At 50.0% G+C, this 21068-nt stretch overlaps 2 protein-coding genes and 1 long non-coding RNA gene across 9 annotated transcripts in view; 1 reads left to right on the forward strand and 2 right to left on the reverse strand.

Moving 5' to 3' along the window:
* Positions 1-1698, reverse strand: part of ZNF592 (zinc finger protein 592) — a 35525-nt gene extending 33827 nt beyond the window's left edge. For 2 of the 4 annotated variants that reach the window (XM_030281189.4, XM_030281185.4), the window contains exon 1: positions 1275-1379. The gene's annotated coding sequence lies outside the window, so the exon portion shown is untranslated. Of the gene's footprint in view, positions 1-1274; positions 1380-1679 lie in introns of those variants that run through there. The other 2 variants (XM_072934151.1, XM_072934152.1) reach the window with 2 other exon arrangements.
* On the forward strand, positions 1519-11068 carry LOC116808782 (uncharacterized). The gene is made up of 3 exons (XR_012057651.1): positions 1519-2001; positions 8855-9127; positions 10951-11068. It is a non-coding gene; the product is annotated as an uncharacterized lncRNA (long non-coding RNA).
* The window catches only part of LOC105760451 (mucosa-associated lymphoid tissue lymphoma translocation protein 1 homolog), a 36701-nt gene continuing 18514 nt past the window's right edge, over positions 2882-21068 (reverse strand). For 2 of the 4 annotated variants that reach the window (XM_072934153.1, XM_030281160.4), the window contains exons 13-14: positions 20789-20914; positions 16478-18765 (exon numbers count right to left, since the gene is read on the reverse strand). In XM_072934153.1, the coding sequence (XP_072790254.1) occupies positions 18289-18765; positions 20789-20914 (603 nt within the window). In that variant the 3' untranslated portion in view covers positions 16478-18288. Of the gene's footprint in view, positions 3015-16477; positions 18766-20788; positions 20915-21068 lie in introns of those variants that run through there. The other 2 variants (XM_072934154.1, XR_012057650.1) reach the window with 2 other exon arrangements.

Here is a 21068-nt window from a genome sequence, read left to right on the forward strand (position 1 = left end):
AGGTGAATAAAGTGAGCAAAGGAGAAGGACTTAGGGAGTACAGAGTGTATTTCAGTGTGCAAACTCAGCCTCACTCTAGCACATTTCTCCAGGAATCAGGAAACCTGGAAGGCTCCAAGGCATCCAAAAAAGCCCTGGGGAAGGATGTCAAATCCCAGTGCCATGTGCTACAGAGAAGTTTCAAAGTCAAGGAGAGGCACCACAGGACCCACTTCCTCCACTCACTCTTTACAAACCTTCTGCTAGCACTGCTATTCTCAGGGACTTCTGGAGAATGGGAGTAGATGCTCAGCAGCTTTGAAACTATGGAGGAGGTTTGAGAATGCCACTTAATAGTGATGCATGAAACCCCAGTTACACCAAGGAAACTAATCACAGAATGGCTTGGGTTGGAAGGGACCTTGATGACCATCTAGTTTCAATCCCCTGCTGTAGGGGATTATTTATCATGTACATTGCCATTACTAAATATTGGTAATTCTGCAAAACAACAGTGTACAAGGGAAAACATCTGCCAAGGGCTGCTCAAGCCCGGCTGGTGTCTCCGGGAGGGCATGCAGAGACTGCATGACACTGGAATCCCACGGGAAGGCAGGGATAGCAGGAGCCGAGCAGCGCGGGGAGGGCAGGGATGGGGAAGAGGCCGCTGTCAGGGCTGCGGAGGAGGCACGGGCCGGCTAGCGGAGGGCTGGACCGGAGGGCGGCTCAGCGGCAGGCGGGACCCGGGGCTCCAACACCCGTGGAAGTTTCATGAGCGCAGTGCGGCTCCCGGTGCGAACGGGGCCGCTGGGCTGGGGACTCGTCCGGCCCGTGGCACTCCTACACACACAGAGACACACACCCCCACACACGTCCTCACACACCACCCCCATCCCACGCCGTCCCCACCCGAGACAAAGGCCGGCCCCGCCGCCCCCCGCGCTGACAGCCCGGCCCGGCCCGGCCCCGCCGCACGTGGGCCGCCCGCCGAACTTAGTTTGTGCCGGCGCCGCCGGGCCGGGCCGGGCCGGGCCGCCGCGGGCAGCGCAGCCGATCGGGGCAGGGAGCTGAAGAACGGGGAGCGCTGGCGGCCTGCGGGCCGGAAGAGCCGGTGCGGGCGCGCAGGGCTCGGTGCGCCGGCGGCGGGGCCGCCCGCCCTGCCCGCGGGGCGGCAGCACCGCCCGGCCGCGGGGCCGGCGGGAGGGAGGGAGGGAGGGAGGGAGCGCGGGAGGGCGGAGGGCAGCGGGAGGGGCGGGCCCGGCGCGGCCGGGCCCGGGCGGGCGGGCAGGACTCACCCACGCAGGCAGCTCCTCCGGGCCCACCGGGCCCGCGCGGCCTCACCCCGCACCGGGCACCAACGGCCGCAACATGGCGGCGGCGGCGGCGGGTGGGGCCGGGGGCGGGGCGGGGCGGGCCGGGCAGAGCGGAACCGCCCCCCCTTCCCTTCCCTTCCCTTCCCTTCCCTTCCCTTCCCTTCCCTTCCCTTCCCTTCCCTTCCCTTCCCTTCCCTTCCCTTCCCTTCCCTTCCCTTCCCTTCCCTTCCCTTCCCTTCCCTTCCCTTCCCTTCCCTTCCCTTCCCTTCCCTTCTCTTCTCTTCTCCCCGGGGGGCTCCTGGCAGAGGCGTTCACGGGCCCGGCCCGGTCCCGCCGCCCCTGCCGCCGCCGAGCCCCCGCGCTCCCGCTGTTCTGAGGTTCCCTCACCAGAGCCTGCCCGACAGCGGCTCCCGCTGCAGTCCCCGCTCCGCGTCTTCAGCTCCTTCCCCGCTGTGCCCCACACCCGCCAGGTCGCGGTTTGCTCACAATTGCACCGATCGACCCACTGATCTCGCATAAAGGCGAGAGCGAAGATGAGAGGAGCTCCAGGCTGGGGAGCCTCACCCTGATCCCTGGGAAGGCGGCGGAGCCAATAACCCCTGGAGCCGTTTCCAAACACAGCGAGGACAAGGAGATCTCTGGGATCTGTCAGCACAGGTTACAAAGGGCTTCCATCCCTGATGCCTTCTGCATCGAAATTACTAGAATGGTAGGTTTAGATTAGAGGTTAGGGAGACATTATACCCTGTGAGGGTGGGCAGGCCCTGGCACAGTTTGCCCAGAGCAGCTGTGGCTGCCCCTGGATCCCTGGAAGTGTCCCAGGCCAGGCTGGACGGGGCTCGGAGCACCCTGGGCTAGTGAAAGGTGTCCCTGCCCATGGCAGGGTCTGGAGCAGGATGAATTTAAAGCTCATTCCAAGCCAAACCGATTCTATGACAAGTTAGGGGATGAGGAGAGGGTGATGGATATTGTTTGTTCTCCACCCATGTCCAGTTCTGGGCTCCTTAGCACAAGATTGACTAGAGAGAGTCCAGCAAGGAGCCATGGAGGTGATGAAGTGGTTGAAGCACCTCCCCTGTAAGGAAAGGCTGAGAGAGCTGGGGCTGTTCATCCTGTGGAAGAGCAGAGTCGGGAAGGGCTCATCCAGGTCTGCAAATACCTGCAGGAAAGGTGCAAATAGGAAGGAGCCAGGTTGTTCCCAGTGGTGCCCAGTGCCAGGACTGGAGGCCATGGGCACACACTGATCCACATCAGGAAATACTTCTTCCCTGTGATGGTAACCACAGGCTGGCTCAGGTTGCCCAGGGTGGCTGTGGAGTCTCCATCCTTGGAGGTGCTCAAAAGCAGTTGGGATTTTCTGAACAGCCAGCATTAGCTACCCCAGCTCAAGGCTGGACCAGAGGACCTCAGGAGTTCTTTTCCAACTTCAAGTACTCTGGGATGCTGTGATGCATTTTGTATCAAGGCGTGGATATGCAAACTCCTATCATAATAAATCAACAGTATTTCTTGAGGTTGTCTTCCTATGAACTGACATTTTAACCATCTACCCCCAGCACCAGGCATACAGCATTGCTCATACTTCATTTATTTCTCATTTAGTTAAATAATTATTTTTTCTTTGTCATCATGGGCAAAAAAAATCTTTTTTTCTAGCTTCACGCTTCACGTCCTTGATTTCTGAATCAATGTCATCACTTTTCTTCTTTTGGAGGCAATAGCCTGTTTCCAAAAATGAGAAAAGGACAAAGGGAATCACAATCAGAAAACATTTTCAAAATTGCAACTGTTACCTCTAATTTTAGCATATGTATATGAAAACCTCTAAATTGTATCTAGTATGAGAGCTGACATTTGTTACACAATTTACTAAGAGCTGTCGCAGTCCTGAACAAGTTGTAGCTTGCCGGAAAGCTGTGGTAATTTGAAGGATTGTGATAATTAAGAAATGTAATGCCAATGGGAATCCCTCAGGTGGCCAAGGAGGACAGACAGCCCTGGAGTGGCTGGGGTCCCTTCCTCAAGACAGCAGATACACAAAATGCTCTAAGGATAGTCTATGTCTTTCAGCATGATCTAAAAATCACCTTCCTCTTATTTGTTGTCCAGTGTGGTGATTTGACATATCTGGAAGGAAAACATCTTCCTCCTCTTTGTTTTTCTTTTAAAATTTAAATTTGTCCCTTTGGGCTTGTTTTGTAAAGGCTGTGGAATCCCCACCCCTGGAAGTATCCAAGGCTGGACAGGTCTTGGAGCACCCTGCTCTAGTAGAAAGTGTCCCCATTCATAGCAGGGGTGTGGAACAGGATGAGCTTTAAGGTCCCTTCCAACCCAAACCAGTCTGGGATTCTGTGATTTGATGTGGAAAAGACAAAAGCTGTTGATCTAAGGAGACAATGTACAGAGCAGCCCCCTGCACTTGGTGGATGCTGAGGCCTGAGCAGGGAGCAACATTGGTGGGACCCACTGGTGGCACCTCAGAGAGGGAAGCCCCTGGATGAAACACTCTTAAGCAGTGTCCAGCTATATGTGAGACCTTAACTTTTAATTCTTAACCTGCTTGGGGTTGTTGGTTCTTGCTTTTTAGCTGGGGGAAATGGTTCTTCCCAGGTGCTAGTGTGTTGAAAAGTGTATGGAGGCAGGCAGGCTGGCAAGGACAGTGAGACCCATTTTATTTTTAATAACAAACATTACAAAGTCTTGAGCATTCATGTCTAAGCTACTGTCAGTTTTGACATCAGAGATTCGTTTGTTTCTGCCAGACATCTATGTTGTAGTGAACTACCTTGAGCTGGTTGCAAAAACTTGCCTGTTACAAAACTATAATTAATGTTTCAAAAACTCCGGGGAAGATTTGTTATTGGCACGGTGAGTATGAATCCCCAGACACAAACATTCCTCTAAGATAACACCGTAGCCCTTGGTGTTATGTACACACACATGAAAAAAGTGGTGTAACTTAAATCAGGGTAATTAATTACACAGATGTCTTCTGTATACATTTAAAACCATTTACACCTATCACTTTGGGTTTTTGGTCTCACTCATTCCAGGGCCTGCCCTCTTAATTCCCCTAAACTGTTTTTTCCATCTTTTTCCTTATTGACACAAATAATGATGAGCTGGTGCATATCTTCAATGAAAATCCCTCTGTACAACCACTGGTCCACCATAAACACAGGAAAACCTGCTTCTACTCCACATCCATGCTCACTCAGCACAACTTGTAGTGGTTGTGATACTCCCTTGCAGTGATGGAGCCCTGACCTTAAATTCCTGAGTCAAATCTAAGAGAACAAAACCATGTATCCCAGTGAGCTTGGGAACAGGAATAAGAACCATAATGTGGCAAAATCCCAATAGAGAAGAACTATTTCATACCCTGACATGCTTCTGAATCCCATTTGTTGGAATTTGGTGGCTTCCCAGGTGGAGGCATGAGATTTCTTGCAGGCAGGTTGCAGTCAAGCCCTGCTGAAATGCCAAGGATACACGCTTCCCATATCAGCTTTTTCTGGTGCAATACCAAACCCATTCTACGTCAGCACAGAGGATTGCACAGGGGGTCCTTGCTTGCCCAGAGCTTGGAGTGTGTCTGCAGCCTGCAGTTCTCATGGGTGAAGAAAACTGGCTGGCTGGAAGTTATCCTCCTGGTCTTCTGGTGGAGAAGAGCTGTCATGAGCACTTTGGGGGCTCCTCATGGCTGCTGAACATGTGTGGGATTCACAGTGACCCCTCTCCTTCTCCAGCTGCCTCTGAATGGACTCACTCCCACGCCCCAGCCTGTGGCAAGAGAACCTTCTCGAGACGCTCTCCTGATGAAGCAATGTCTCTTGTGGCTGCAGTGGCTGGGGAACACCGTGGTTTCCCCATGCATTTCCCAGGCTGACAAGGGCTTGAGCTGTTCTTGCCTTTGTGTCTCCACCTGCCCCATGCAAAGGCAGTGGGACAGCTCTGTGAACCAGAGAGAGCTGATCCAGGCTGGTAAACCTCTTCAAGGAGGGAATTAAACTTTGAATCATCCCTCATCATAGAATCATAGATTCATTCCAGCTGCAAAGGCCCTCTTAGATCATCGAGTCCAACCATTAATGCAGCACTGCCATGTTCACCACTAAACCATGTCCCCAGGTGCCACATCCACTTGTGTTTTAAATCCTTCCAGGGGTGGGGACTCCACCACTGCCCTGGACAGCTGGGTCAGTGCCTGAACATCCTTTCAGTGAAGAAATTTCCCTTAATATCCAACCTAAACCTTCCCTAATACAACTAGAAGCCATTTCCTCTTGTCATCCTGGGAGCAGAGCCCAAGCCCCACCCAGCTGCCCCCTCCTGTCAGGAGTTGTGCAGAGCCAGAAGGTCCCTCCTGAGCCTCCTTTTCTCCAGGCTGAGTCCCCCCAGCTCCTGCAGCTGCTCCTGGTGCTCCAGCCCCTTGCCCAGCTCCAGTCCCATCTCTGGACGTGCTCCAACCCCTCAACATCTTGTCATGAGGGGCCCAGAACTGCCCCCAGGATTCAAGTTCAGCTCACACATAGTCTGACAAGTGGTAGTGTGGGCAAAAACAAAGACTGAGGTACTTGACTCCCAGCTGGAGGGAGAGCTGCTGGGGTAGAGGGACCAGCAGCATCGAGCCACACCCCACATTGCTCCTGGAAACTCTCACAAACTTTGGTAAAAGGTTTAAACAAAGCTTGAGAACATTGCAGGAAAAATAATTCCATAAGGGTTCTCTGTCTTCAATTGCCAGTAGCACACTCCAAGCAATATCATTGCAGTTGTATCTTGAAAAAACTTCCCCAAGAAAGCTCAGGAAACTGCTTTGCACACTCACAAAAAAGGGATGGGACTGTAGATGCTGGCACAAGGTCAGCACATGGTAGAGGTGTAGCTGAGGGGTGAGTGGGATGTTTTTCCCAACAGGAGGAACAGGCAGCCAACATGATCAGGTTTAAGGTAAGGTAGGAAAGAGGTCAGTAGATTAAATTCTTCTGCTTCAAATTATCGCACAGAGCTAGGAGAGGCATTTATGAGAACATATGAATACGTTTCCAGATGTTAAACAAGGATTAAGGGCAACATAGCCCCAAAACAAGGGGTAGTGTACAGAAGCTAATTCCACTACTAGAGTAAGGATAAAATAGCTCAGAAATGAGGGTTTCTGGTGCACAGGCCCCACCCCTCACTCCCCCCAACCCGTGCCACTTCTTCCCTGGCACTTACATACTTAAATACCCTTCTTCATGCTTCTGGTTGTTGAAATGACCTCTGGCACTTTCCCAGGTGCTCACAAGGAACCCTGCTGATCCTCCCCGTGGCATAGTTAAAAGGTCATGGGGGACTGTGAGGCATCTGAGCAATTTAATATACAGCTGGGTTCGAGTGGGGTGGGTCCAGCCCCAGGCAGGGCAGCACATTCTGAGGCTTTATCCCACAACCTGTGCTGAAGAGCAGGATTTTAAACTGTTCCCAATCTGGAGCAGAGGCGTTTCTACATAACTGGGGACAAGAGGATAGCTAGGAACCACAGGATTTTTCTTCTTGCTCTCCAAACCTTCAAGTTTCTAGGAATCCCACAGGTGAGGCACAAAAAATCCTCTATGTTTGACTTCCACCCTGCCATACTAATGTCATACTAATGCATTTGGATCAGGAGCTGGGATCCACCTGCGTGGTATCCCAATGCATGACCCCTGAGGAATTCAGAGTGTGCTCCAGGGCACTCTGCTGCTCTCACTCCCTGGGTAATCCTTCCACCAAGCTCTCAGTCAAGGGAAAGACCAGCACCTTGGAAAAACTGCTAAATTTTCAATTTGGTTTCGATTTTGTTAACACAAATGTCCTGGCTTTAACTTTGTGTCTTGCATTGTTTCACACATGAGGGCAGAGCGCCCCATATCTGCTGCAGGGGGATAAATGTAGACAAGTCAGTGCAGCTTCAGCCTCCTACATGTCCTGTGCCTCCTGCATCGCCTCTGCCTCTACTTATTTCACCTGCACCTCCTCTTCCTCCTGCATTTCCTGTGCCTCCTGCATCTTCTCTCCCTCTTGTGTTGCCTCTCATTCCTGCCTTGCCTTTGGCCCTTGTTCACCTTTAGTTCTGCATCCTCTGCCCAGTGGGGCAGCCCATACTGGTACCACACAGGACACAGTTCCATGCCCCTGTGAAAGACTTTCTGGAGCACTGGCTGGAATTAATCAGCAGGAATTACTCCCCTGGAGAGGTCACAGCTGTCAGCCACATGCTGTGGGGCTGCAGCTCCTGAGAAGCAGTATTAGATGCAATATCAATTTCCTAAAAGTTAGAAAGTCATAGAATCCCAGAATGGTTTGGGTTGGAAGGACCTTAAAGCTCATTTTGCTTCACCTGCTGTGATGGGCAGGGAGACCTCCCACCAGACCAGGTTGCTCCAAGCCCCATCAGTGCACAGGGTATCATAAGAAGTGCAGGGCTCTGAATACTTTTTATTCAAACCAAGCTTTGAGAGAAAGGAGAAAAGATAGGAAAGTATAAGGGGGTGTGACAAATGGGCTTTTCAGGAATTAAAAAAAAAAATAAAACAATTGTAAGATTTGTTAAGAAGAAAATTCTTTTTATGCCTTAGAAACATGACAGACGATGCTGAGAAAGCACTGTAATAGCACAGTCAAAAGTCATCTGAAAATGAAGTTTTCCATTGTGGGCCTCCTTTGACCCCATTAACTGTGGACATTACAGCATTTCATGTCCTTTTTTTATCCTGTTAGGCATCCATGGGGCCTCAGTTAAGCTGGGCTGTCACTCAGGACACTGAGCAATGGGGCTGTGGTGGCTCTGATGTGTCAGCAAAAGATGTTTAACTGTAGGACAAACAAATGTCTCTGGCCTTCAAGAAACAATTTTCCAAAGGTTGAACTCATATTGACTCATGCCAGTGTAGCAGAGAAACGCACTCAGCACTCTCATTGCAGCCTAACAGGAATCAGCAGCATTTCCTGTGAGGGAAAATAGTGGAGAGGAGCCAGGAATGAATAAGCAGCCTCATTGCATTGTGGATCATAAAACCTCTTCCTATGAAAGGGCTAAGTAGGGCTTGTTAAAGCATTGGTGAAGCCAAAGAATAAAATTACAATGAGGTATACAGGATAAAATTATAACCTTCAGGTAGGTAAGTAGGTTGAGGTAGGAAGGAAACAGGTAATAAAGGAATTGGCCTCTTTGGGAGGCCTTATGTCATCTTCTCCTGGAGCATCTTTCCCTGTCATAGAATATCCAGTGAAGAAACCTCTCCTAATATCCAACCTAAACCTCTCCTGGTGTAGCTTAAGGTCATTTCCTCTGGTCCTACTGCATCACATGAGGACCTCAGAAAGAGCTGCTGCACTTCTGCCCACGACACAGGGACCATGTGTGTCTGGGACAGTCTTTTTGTTCCCCACTGAAGTGGCCTGAAGGAAGCCACTGGAGTTTGCTGATGTGCTGGAGGGTTGTGATGTGTTTCTGAATGTCCTACAGGAGGAGCTGAGCTGGGCTGATGCCAAATCATGGCAATGGATGAGCATTAAATAGGGATTTATTGTCTCAGGGTCCCATGGCTGGCAGCAAAAACATGGTGACTCCCCAGCACAGAACCTAGACAAGATCAACCTTTCAACACTGTGAAATCCTGCAAGAATCTTTAAAATAGTGACATTTGTTGGCAATGGTACCTACAAGCAACAGTTTTTCTTCTAGTCAGAGAAGAAGAGGAAGTGAGAACATATGAGGGAAAACAACATGGTGGCACCAAGGTCAGTGGAAAAAAGGAGGGGGAAGAGGTGCTCCAGGCATCAGAGCTGAGAATCCTCTGCAGGCTGTGGTAAGTCCACAGGGGATGCACAGATCCACTCGCAGCCCATGGGAAAAGTGCTCACACCAGAGCGGGTGGGTGCCAGAGAAAGCTGTGAAACCCAAATAAAGAGAGAAGGCCTCTGCTTCCAGAGATAGAGAAAGAGAGAGAGAGAGAGAGAGGGCTCTTGCTCCCAAACTAGAGCAGCCTAGCCTTAGAGGAGTGCACCCCGTGGATGAGTGACCCGTGCCACACGAGTTTTGGGAATGCTGTTTGTCCGTGGGAGGGACCCCACGGCATAGCAGGGACAAGACTCCTGCCCCTGAGCAAACAAAAGATCTCAAGTGACAAATTGACCAAAACTCCCATGCCTTGTCTCCCTGTGCTGTTGCTGGAAAAGAGGGAGGGGCTGGGGAGAAAAAAGGTGTTTCAAAAGCTTATTTTACTTCTCATTATCCTCCTCTGATTGCTAATGATAAATTTACTTTATACTTTTAAATTTGAATCTGTTTTGCCCTTAGAGTGTTTTTTCCCCCAAGTCCTTATCTCAACTCATGAGCCCTTCGTTAAATTTTTTCCCCTCTCATCTGCCCAGCTCTCTGTAAGAACAGAAGATAAGAGAATGACTTTTGTGGGTGCCTGGCATTTGGACAGTGTTAAACCACGACAGAGTGAAAGGCATCCATGTCCCAAGGAATTCCAGACCCTGACAGACACAGGCATGCAGACCACTTAGAAGGATTTTTCTTTCAATAAATCTTCTCTTCCGTCTAAAATCCTTCCATTTTCCCTCCCAGATTGACTGAAATTTTCAGCATGTTTTTGGTGTTCTCCATTACATCCTTGGTAGAAGTGCCCCAAACCAGTGCAAAGGCTGGACCCTCCAGGTGTGATCTCACTTTTGGTGCAAAGTGATTAATTTTGACATTACCATTTCCCAAGCACAGATGCTTCATTCAAGGGCTATAGCATAAAAGAGCTGAAGTGTGTGTATCAAGAATTAAGGCCCTGGCACAGGTTGCTCCATCCCTGGAAGTGTCCAAGGCCAGGCTGGACAGAGCTTGGAGCAACCTGGGATAGTGAAGGTGTCCCTGTCCGTGGCAGGGAGTGGGACAAGATGAGCATTAAGGTCCTTTCCAACCCAAACCAGTCTGTGATTGTGATTCACTGAAATTCAAGTACAGGCTGGGGCTTTTCCCTGCCCGCAGTGGAGCTGGAGCCTGGGCCATAGTTACAGCTGAGGGTCATTCTGCTTCTTCTTGTGATTTTGGCCACCACAGTGGGGCCACGGTGACTCTGTGGCTGGCAGGAGAGGGAGATGGGGGCAGGCAGTGCCAGGGGGAGCCCAGCAGCGATGCCAGTGGGATGGTCTGGGCAGGTGGGCACCCACGAGGCTGCAGCAGCTCTCAGCAGGCCCAGGAGGGCTCCAGGGGCTCCATTGTGCCAGCAGTGCACTGGGAAAGACTATCTCCAAACTGGAAATGGTGTGTTAGAGATTAAATTGCAGATTTTCCCTAATTAACACAGATGCTAGAGAGACGTTTTTAACAGGACATGAGAAACTCAAGAGGTGTTGAATTTGTACAGCCAGTGTGCATGAAAGAGCCCCATGGGCAAGAGAACACGGTCCTCCCAGAGGAGCTGCTCTGCACTGTCTCTGACCCCCCAGGCATGACCCTCCAGGGACACCTGCAAAATAACCTCAAAAAAGAGAATTATAACTTGCATCAATGCAGTGTGCCATTTGTATCTCCACCAAACACAAGGGATGCACCACCTTCTCTGCCTCTGCTCTTGGCTCAATGCTTTTGTATCCCACAGGCAGTGACAACCACCTTCTCTTTCCGCAGCAGCTGTGAAAGATGTAAACCTGCTGTCTCAGCTAACCTGCCCTCTGCTCTCCAGGAACAATTTCTTCTTCCTCTCCAATTACTCGATTTATTAGCACAATAAAACTACGCTTAGAAGGACTTTTCCTTGTGAGAGTGGTGAGACCCTGGCATAGAGAAGTTGCAGCTGCCCCATCCCTGGAAGTCTTCAAGGCCCAGTTGGAGGGGCAATGGGTGGAGTTCCCTGCTGAGAACCAATTCTTTGCTGATGTTTCCCTTGTTAGGAATCATGACTGGCTGCCTCCTGCTACGTTGGTGCTCTGCTTTACTCTGGAAGGCAGGGAGGCTCTCAGACCACCACAAGCTCCCTGCACAACATTGGATCTGTTTGGCACACAAGGTCTAACAAAAATCAAAACCTGGGGAAAAGACCAGTAGCAACAAAAAAAGTAGAGGAAATAATGGGCTTGGGAGGTCCTTCCCAGCGGACAGAGTGAGTGGAACATTATTTCTGTAGCTTTCTTACCCAGAAATTCACTCCTGCAGGGTGTAGCAAAGGTCCCTCTGGACTGGAGGCTGCAAATGGGCTGTACCACAGCTGAGCTGCTCCCTGTGCAGCCTGGCACAGGCTCACGGGCAGGGCCCTGCAGGGAAGGACATGAGCAGTGCCCAGGGGTGCACTGGTGCTCACTGCTGCAAGCACAGGAGCTCTGGACCTGTGGATGCAGCTCTTGACCCTCACACAAGGGTCATCAAAACATGCACATCAAAATACAAAAGGGCATCAAAAGATGCACATGAAACCCTTGCAGACTCCCAGAGTGCTCCAACACCTCAGCTCTCCTCCAGACCTCTAAAATCACAGGCACATTTACATTCCTCAGGAAGTTTCCACAAAAAAGCAGTCCAAGGACTTCCCAGAGGATCACCTGAAAAGATACAGAAGCCTCAAATATCTGAAGGTAAAAGCAGTCATTAAAAAGGCATAAACAAAGGGCATCATGATTGTTTTGCCACGTCTCCAGACTTGAAAGGAGGCTGAAATAACCTTTATATAATCCCATTAGCATTTTCCAGCAAACACAAGGCATTTTAGGAGGCTGAACAATATCTTTTCTTATCATCCAGAAAGGTTACAGGTATTTATCTGATTTAATATTTTATAATTTATATTAAGTGACACAGAAGAATAAAGCAGGCAGGCCAAGAGATGGCTGCAGTGACACAGCAGAAGCCACCCTCTGCTCTTCCAGCAATGCCCAATGGCCTGGGCATGAGCCAGGTCTGGGAACAACATCCCTTGACCATCACCTCTTCAGAAAAGTGGATTTTGTGTTGTTCCCTGCTGTGGTGAGGACCCCAGATGCCAAGGTCAGCTCCCCCACACTTACAACGCTGCCACTTGACCCTATTTCAGTGTCACATTTGCAGGAGCTGGTGCTCTACCATCATATTCCCAGGGGATAAAACATCTTATGGAATCATAGGATCATGGAATTATTAAGGTTGGAGAAGCCCTCCAAAATCATTGAATTCAGCTGCCAGGTTCACCACTAAACCATGTCCCCAAGTGCCACATTTGCATGTTTTCTGAACACTTCCAGGGATGGCGACCCCACCACTGCACCGGACAACCTGTGCTAATGACTGACCACTTTTTCTGTGAAGAACTTTTCCCTAAAATCCAATCTAAACTTCCCCTGGTACAGCTTGAGTCAGTTCCCTCTCATCCTATCCCTTGTTCCATGAGAGCAGTGCTCAACCCCCGCCTGGCTGCACCCTCGTGTCCAGATTTATGGAGCCCGAGAAGGTCCCCTCTGAGCCTCCTTTCCTCTGGGCTGAGCCCCCCCAGCTCCCTCAGCTGCTCCAGACCCTTTCCCAGCTCTGGACACACTCCAACCCCTCAATGTCTGTCTTGGAGTGAGGGTCTCCTGCAGTGATTGTATCTTCAGCCTGCCTGTGCTCTGTCCTGCCCCTTGTTGGGAACACAGCCTTGACCAAACTGCTGCATCCTCCACAGAGGGAAGGAGCAAAATGCCCCTTCTGTGGAAGAGGGAACATACAGGGGTTTGGTCTCAAAAATAGGCTCCAGTTCCCAGGAGGACCCAAGGCAGGCAGTGCTGATGTTGTCAGGCACCAATGCTCTCCACAAGGGTGACTTTGAATCTGGAGGAGCAGCAGGTCAGGAGCAGCATCCCTCTCTGGGACCCCACACTGTCCTGAGGGTAGGTGGGGACCAGGGACCAGGCACCCCATTTCTCCAGCCATGCAGTCCTTGAGCAAGCCTTGCCTATTTTTCATCTCTGGTAGGGAATGAAAATGAGGAGGTTATTCTTTGCTGAAACATTCTGGAAAGTCAGAGCTGAAATCTCTCACTTTTCCATCTGTTTATTTTTACCACTTAATAACATGTCTGTCTCGTCAACTATTCCTGACACTGTGGCAAGAAAATCCAACACAGGGAAGACAGATTTATCAAAGAGACATTAGCTCTTCCTCACTGTGTGACACCATGTCAGCTCTCCTCCTGCACATGAAGTCTGGTCTGTAATTTCAAAGTGTGTCTTCTATCTCTTTGAGGGGGTGATATGACCAATATATTTGAAATTGTTGCTTGTTATGTGAAAGGTTATCCAAACTGTGAAGATAAGAAACAGTTTCAAGTGCTTCAAGGAGCCTCCTTTTTTTTGATGTGTTTTTCTCTTCGCTGCCATATGATGTTACAGACCTAATTTCAAGAGATTAGTAACAATGGCAAAGCAGTCATTGAAATAATCTGTGATAGAGGACAGAACTCTGGGACAACATGAAAAGTCTGTGCTATCAATAATTTCTCACCATTAATAAGAAAATCGTGGTCTGCAAGCTTCACTGTGACACCAAACCTGCTCCTGCTTTCCCAAGAGGTGCCCCAGGTCTCTGCAGAGGTGCCTGAAGGAAGTTCAGCAGTGTGAATTTCCTTGAGCCATCTTGGGTTTATTAGCTCAACAGTGGATGGCTTCACTCACCCCTTTTGTTTCAAACTGTGCTCCTGGTTTCTTTCCTGAACCATCCACCTGATGGGGAGGCCTGGAAGAACTGAATCTGAATGATCTGACATTTCAAATGAACTGTTTTGCCGCTTTTTTCTTATTTTCTTGCCTAGCCATGACTTTTGTTTTGTAAGTTTTGAATCCAGCTAAGCTGAACCGATGCCCTTGTTTGTTTTTTGGACAGGGAGCAGGGATATTTCACTGAAACAGTGTTGAAACTCCCCGTTTGGTGTTCAGAATTACTCAGAACACAAGAATTCTTCTGGGCATATTCTGGTAGCACAGCCACACTGTTAGCTGGGAGGGACTTAATCCAACATTCTGTTGGAAGCAGGACAGCTGCCAGCATTGGGAGAGGAGAGCAGAGCTCTGGATGTCTCCATGTGCAAAACATGATGGATAAAGGCGGTGACACACTGGCTGTGAGAGCAGCACCTGGGTTTAGTGATTCCCTCCTCACTAGAACTGAGCCTGGCTCTCCCATTTCTCCCCTGGGCATGGTCCTGTTGTGCTCAGAGGAGCCTGACTTCCAGTACCTGGTGATCCAGAAGTGATCCTCAGCTAATGAAAGCAACCCTCAGCATTTCACAAAACAGGTGATTCCCATTTCCCATCAGCTCACAAGATCATCCTCTTCACTCCTTGTCCACACAAAAGGCAGCATCAGCTTCTAGAGAACAGGATAACCTGTCCTTTGGGCAGCTCCTTCCTTCCCTGGGAGTGAAGGGCTCCTGCATGCCCTCAGGATCTCTCCTGCCTGTATGAGAAACTACTGCCATAAACTATGTAAAGAAGACCAAAACCATGTTGTTGAATCTTGGAATTTCCCTGCACAGCACCATGCACTCTGCCCTTATGAGGAGTAGGAAATGATCTGGCAGGTTCTGTACATCATGGAAAACCTCTTATTGCAGAAAATAAGGAGAACCTACCAGTTTTTGAAGAGTAAATTCAGATTTACTTCTATGAGGGACATGGATTTGTTCCAAAAATATGGAAAGTGTTAAGTAATCTGGTAAATGAAATTACTCAATATTGCCCCATACTGAATTTTTTTCCCCCAGAAACGCCTCCTGAAATGAAGGGCCTGTCTTGTGTTTCTTCCTTTGGTTGAGGCTGGAATGTGGTTGATACGACACAAATCCACCTTTCCTTTCATTTGATCACAAAAATGTCAACTGAAAACAAACTTCAGGAATCTGCTGCCAACAGAAGGGTGCCAGGCTGGAGTGGATCTGCCAGCGCACGTGTGACACCCCTCTTGACTGCACTTGGCCCCAGGACTTTCCAGTAACAAACTGAAATGGCATTTCCAAGATTCCTTGATTTCCCTGATTTTCATTGCCTCTCAGGTGCACTTGCCTTGTTTTGTCAGGAACTGCCAAACCTCAGCAAATGAGTGGAGAACTGCATCCCAAATTAATTCTGTAGCAGAAGAACACATCAGACTGTTGTCCAAGGTCCTTCCCTTCAACACATCTGCCCTAGCAGAGAGGAAAAGAAGGGCATCTATCTAAAAATAAAACTATTGAATATTTAGGTGCTGCTATTTTCATCATATATTGTTTTAAAGCTTCAGCTCACTTGGTGCTTTTTAAAGACTTGGGTGAAGGAAAGCACCTGTATTACCTACAAAAATGCTTCTAAGTGCTATTTGTAACCTCTGGGCACAGACTGGCCCAGAAACGGAGCGGAGGGCAAAGGCTGTGGAAGGAAAGGAGGCAGAAAGGGAATGTAAACTGGAGCTGATGTCTTGATTCTGCTTTGTCTGCTGCTGCCTCAGCCCTCCTCCCTTCCCAGCCTTCCAGCTAGCCCCAGGGGCTGTGGAGCCCAAGGGGCAGATCAGAAAGGATGTGACTAAGGGACACTGGGAATCTCGGGATGCCTTGTCTGTCCTGGATGCTGGGAGATGGAACAGATTTCCAGGAAAATGAACTGGCACTAAACAGTTTAACCACCATGAGGGAGTTTGGATTTCACATGTAAAGATGGAGATGAAGGATCCATAGTTCCATCCCCTCCTACAATGACTCCAGCTGAGGTCCAGGACACAAAGTCCACCTTTGCAATTCAGCAAGCTCCCAGACATGACAAACCATCATCTCAGGGAATGAACCACCATGGGAATGTGGTGCTTCCCCCGGGCTTGGCTCCAGGGTCTCCTTGGAGGAGCAGAACTGATGACAGGGACAAGCACTGTGCTTGGCACCAACACAGGAGACCACCTAAGCCACCCAAGAGCCACGCTTACAAAGCAGATGGAACAAATCACAACAAATGAGGACTTTTTTTATCTACACATTTCACCTGAAATCACTTCATCCTATCTAGTCACTTGATCCACCTTCTAAATCCAAACTTCAGTATTTTTAGTTACCTAAAAAAAGAAACAATGCTCACCCAGAAGAGCCTAGAAGCTCAGGCTGGAAGCATGAAACCCCGGCAGATCAATATTAAATTACACCCTGGCAATTAGAGGGAAAATAAACACAGTTAACTCAGAGCCATGTGAAGCATCATGCATTAAAAACACCCAATAGTGTTTTATTCAGAAAAAAATAAACATCTTTGCTTCGAATGAGATAAACATTCACATTAGATGACACTTGGCATGATAATGTGAGCCAGGAACAAGCCATGCCTCAGTACCTCAACAGCACAGGAGGGTGTGAATAATCCTCAGAGGCAACAAGAGCCCCAGCTTCTCCCAAATGCCCGCTGAGCCATTCCCACTGACCTGTCCCCAGTGCCTGCTGGTGTTGAGTTGATCTCTGGTTCATCCTGAAATAAGTTTATTATTTTCTCATTTAGCTTCTCTATCAGGCCATCTTATTTAAAATACATCCCCTGAATCTTTTTTTGGTTTTGAGCTTTAGTTTTTTTTTCTAGGAGACTTTCTAGTCTGCAGCCAGCTGGGGCCCCTCTTCTTTCCCTTGGCTCTACTCACTGTGAGAAGAATAAAAGCCTCCTCTGTTCTCTTTGGACAGGTTTCCAGCACTTGTAGAATGGTTTATCTGGAAGCAACATTTCAGATTTTTCTATGCTGCAACTGACACCACAGAGAGGGATGTATCATCACCGAAGGACAGCAAAACTGAGAAAGTTCTGCCTCCAACCCTCTTTTAAAGCAAGACAGAGCACAGGCATTCTTCCCACCCTGCTGCCCTTGACCTCTCAAGAGGTTCTGCCCTCCAGCCTCTTTCATGCACAGAACCACAGCAGCCAGCAGGGATCTCCAGTGGTCTCTGGTCCAGCCCTCAGCCAGCTGGATCAGGTCATTGGCAGCTTCTGAACTCCAAAGCGAACCTTCCTCCAAAGATGGAGACCCCACACTTCCCTAGGGTCACTGGCCCTTACTGAACAATCACCTTTATCAAACATTTATTAGGGAAGCAGTCAGGGACACAGCACCCAGGCTGTCCTTTGGGCCCTGCCCACCTGTGGTTCTCCACAGAGTGCCTGGGGTCTCCCACAGCACACAGACAAAACAATTTACACTAATAATAACTTTCCTGAGGTTATCCTTTCTCAATCCTGGTACATTCCATCTCTCCCACAGGATATTCTGCACCTGAGAAGAACTCAGAACTGCAGAGGGTTGAACATCCTCTAATGCCCCTGTACCATGCTGGAAGGGGCAGGTGTCTGCACCTGCCTGGACACTATTCCTGGTCCAGTGCAACACCAGCCTTCAATGTAAACACACACTGGATGGAACATCTGACCTCCCTTTTCCTGGCCAGCTACTGCCACCCCCCCCACCCCCCGTTATAAATACATGCTTCAGAAATACATAAACACATAACTTAACACCTGCTTTGACACAGGCATGGCAAGGAAACCACACTGGGACCCCAGACTGTTTCACCTGGTTCCCTCGAGGCAGCCCTGTGTCCCTTGCACAGGTTGGGGAGATCCAGCAGCCATGGCTGGGGTTTGAGCCAGAGGGGTCTGTAGTGTTTGTGGCCTTCTCATCACACTCAGTGCAGCAACACTTGTTTTCAGGCAGAAAACGCCAGCCTGTGCCCTTGCCTTGCAGCAACACCACTTTTGCCTGGCAGTGTTATGACTGGTGGGTGGCTGTGTCCCCTGCCAGACACCAAAATGACTCCCCACTGATCCCAACGCTCCCACGGGACGGGGAATATTCCCAGTGGGAACTGAGGCCCTGCACACCACAGAGCGCAGACAGGAGAAACCTTTCCAAAAAAGCAGCCTTGGCCTCATTCAGACAGGGCGATGCCAAGGCTGGGAAGCAGCTGATGGATTCTGCCAGATTTAGCACTCAAATTGAGGCCTCAGTGAAAAGAGCAGCTCCCCAGGCTGAGGCTCAGGGCCTGTCCTGCCCCAGGCCAGCCTGATTCAGTGCCAAGCAGAGCTCGCCCAGCTCGCTCTCGTCGTTCTCCTCGGGCTCGCTGCTGAAGTTGGAGGGGCTGCTGCTGGGCAAGCTGGGGCCAGAGCTCGTGCCCAGGGAGCCCTTGGGGTCAGTGCCCGGGGAGCCCTTGGGGTCAGTGCCCGGGGAGCCCTTGGGGTCAGTGCCCGGGGAGCCCTTGGGGTCAGCGCCCGGGGTGCCCTTGGGGTCAGTGCCCGGGGAGCCCTTGGGGTCAGTGCCCGGGGAGCCCTTGGGGTCAGCACCCGGCCCCAGCGCGTCCTGCAGGCACACGCTGCCTGTGCGGGCAGGAGCTCGCTGCAAGCTGAAAAACTGCCTCAGCAGGGATTGCTGCAGAGTCGTTTGCAGGCTTTCACAAGTCCTCTGTTTTGTGCCTGGCTGGGTGTAATGCAAATCCAACTGCAGGACCACATCTGTCTGGAAGGGAAGAACAAAGAACACAAAGTGAATGGGAGAAGTGGATTGGAAGCAGAGCTTTGCACTGCTGCTGCCAGGAAGGAGCCTTGGCTGGCTGCTGTGCAGGCTCACAGCCCCATGCTGTGGCACGATGGAGCAACACTACTGCCAGAGAAAATGGGCTGCACATACTCATACAGCTCACTACACCTGCAGGCCTCACCCGTGGATTTTGGATTTCAGGACCTCTGCTGAAATCGGGCCATGTGGAATCTCATCAGCTCCATCAGGGAACTGCCACTGTGAGCATCACCCCAGGGATTGTGGGCACAGGAGCTGCACCACGGCAAAGACCAATGCACGTGGGACAGGAAAGCATGAACCACTTACAGTGTGCAAGGCCAGCCTGGATGGGGCTTGGAGCACCCTGATCTAGTGGAAGGTGTCCCTGCCCATGGCAGGGGGTGGAAGGAGATGAGCTTTAAGGTCCCTTCCAGCCCAAACCATTCTGGGATTCTATGAACTAAAACACACCTCACATTGTAAAAGCCAACAGCTTTAACCAGCAGTGCTCCATAGGGATCTACTCACAGCCTAGACTATTTTAGAGTTTTATAAAAGATGAAGAAATAAGAGAATAACCACATTCACGGCAGTCAAACCCCAGAAAACAGACCCTCAGCACGGCACTGTGCCTGAAACACCTGCAAAGAGCAGAGAGATATATAAAGGAACAAGAAAATTCTGACAGGCAATGCCTGGTCCAGGTCTCCTGTCTGCACTTAAAAGCAATGCAGAACAATAGGGAAAGGTTCAGAAAAGAGCTCCAGGAACAATCAAGAACTGAAAGCACTGCCATATGCTGAAGCACATCACGTACAGAGCAAGCAGAACTTGCTGTAGGCAGATCCAGGCAGCAGCTTCAGAGCAGCACTTGGTGTAAGATCCACTGGCTCTGTAATAGGGGAGGAATAAAAATCCAGGAATGAACAAGGTGCATACTGCTGTTTGAGGATAAACAAGCCAGGGGACAAGCACTTCTGCTTCTCTCATGGTCTTTAAATAGTTTGAGGGTGTTTTGAAGTGTGCCAAAGAGGCACAGCTTGGATCAGGCTTGGCAGTGTTATTCTGATGACTGGAGATCCTGGCCAGCCCATGAACTCATCTCTCAGGCAAGCACACAGCCTAGTGAGACATTCCTCCACCTGAAATAATTGGGCAGGTCTGACCTCCCCATGATTAATGGGGCAAAGAGCAGCCTCCTGGCCAGGCAGCAGAGAAAAATAGAACAATCTATGACTGGTGATGCCTCTCTGCTCTCAGCAGAGGCTGCTGTGGGTCAACTTTGATAGGAAAGTCAGGCAGAGGAGAAAACATAAAAGCAAAGAGTATCCACAGTTGGGTTCTGCAGCCTGATTGTAAATCAGAAAGATTTTGCTCAGGTGAAAAAGGTGAGGTGAAAGGACAGCGCTCTCCTATGGAAACATGCTGGGAGAGCTGGGTGCATCCAGCCTGGAAAAGAGAAGGATCCAAGATGACTTTAGAGCCCCTTCCAGTGCCTAAAGGGGCTCCAAGAGAGCTGGAGAGGAACTTGGGTCAAGCGACTGGAGTGACAAGACAAGGGGGAATGGCTTCCCACTGCCAGAGGACAGATTTAGATCAGATATTGGGAAGCAATTCTTCCCTGTGAGGGTGGTGAGGCCCTGGCACAGGTTGCCCAGAGAAGCTGTGGTTGTCCCATCCCTGGAAGTGTCCCAGGCCAGGTTGGACAGAATTTGCAGCAACCTGGTTTAGTGGAAGGTGTCCCTGCCCACGGCAGGAGGTGGAATTAGTTGAGTTTTAAGGTCTCCCCTAACCCAAACCAATCTGTGATTCTCTAAAAGAGGGTGGGTTTTGTGCCTTGAAGATAAAGAAGCTCCTCTTCAGTCTGGATGTGACACTGACACGTGGTCAGAGAGGCACTTCCAGCTCCAGCCATGCAGATGGGGACACCAGTTCTGTGAGAGTGCAGAGCTGGGGAAATTTGCACCTGGGTATCCTCTACCTGAATTTTCTGCAGTGCACAGAGCTGGAAGACACAGTCCAGCTCCTCCCGCTTGTACACAGAGGCCAGCAGAGTCTCCACGTGGTCCAGACAGCTCTCCCTCTGGATGGCCACATCATCTGTCTCCTGGGTCAGGAAAACAACAGGAAATGCAAGGAAATTTCAGCATCAGCATGAAGCATTGAGGTACAACTGCCCATCAAACATGTGCTCAGGGCTTTGATCAACATATTGTCTGGTGGAAATGCTGAATATCCTGATGGAAGTACTACAGAAAGCA

Source organism: Taeniopygia guttata, chromosome 10, assembly GCF_048771995.1.
Source record: "Taeniopygia guttata chromosome 10, bTaeGut7.mat, whole genome shotgun sequence".
Taxonomy (NCBI): domain Eukaryota; kingdom Metazoa; phylum Chordata; class Aves; order Passeriformes; family Estrildidae; genus Taeniopygia; species Taeniopygia guttata.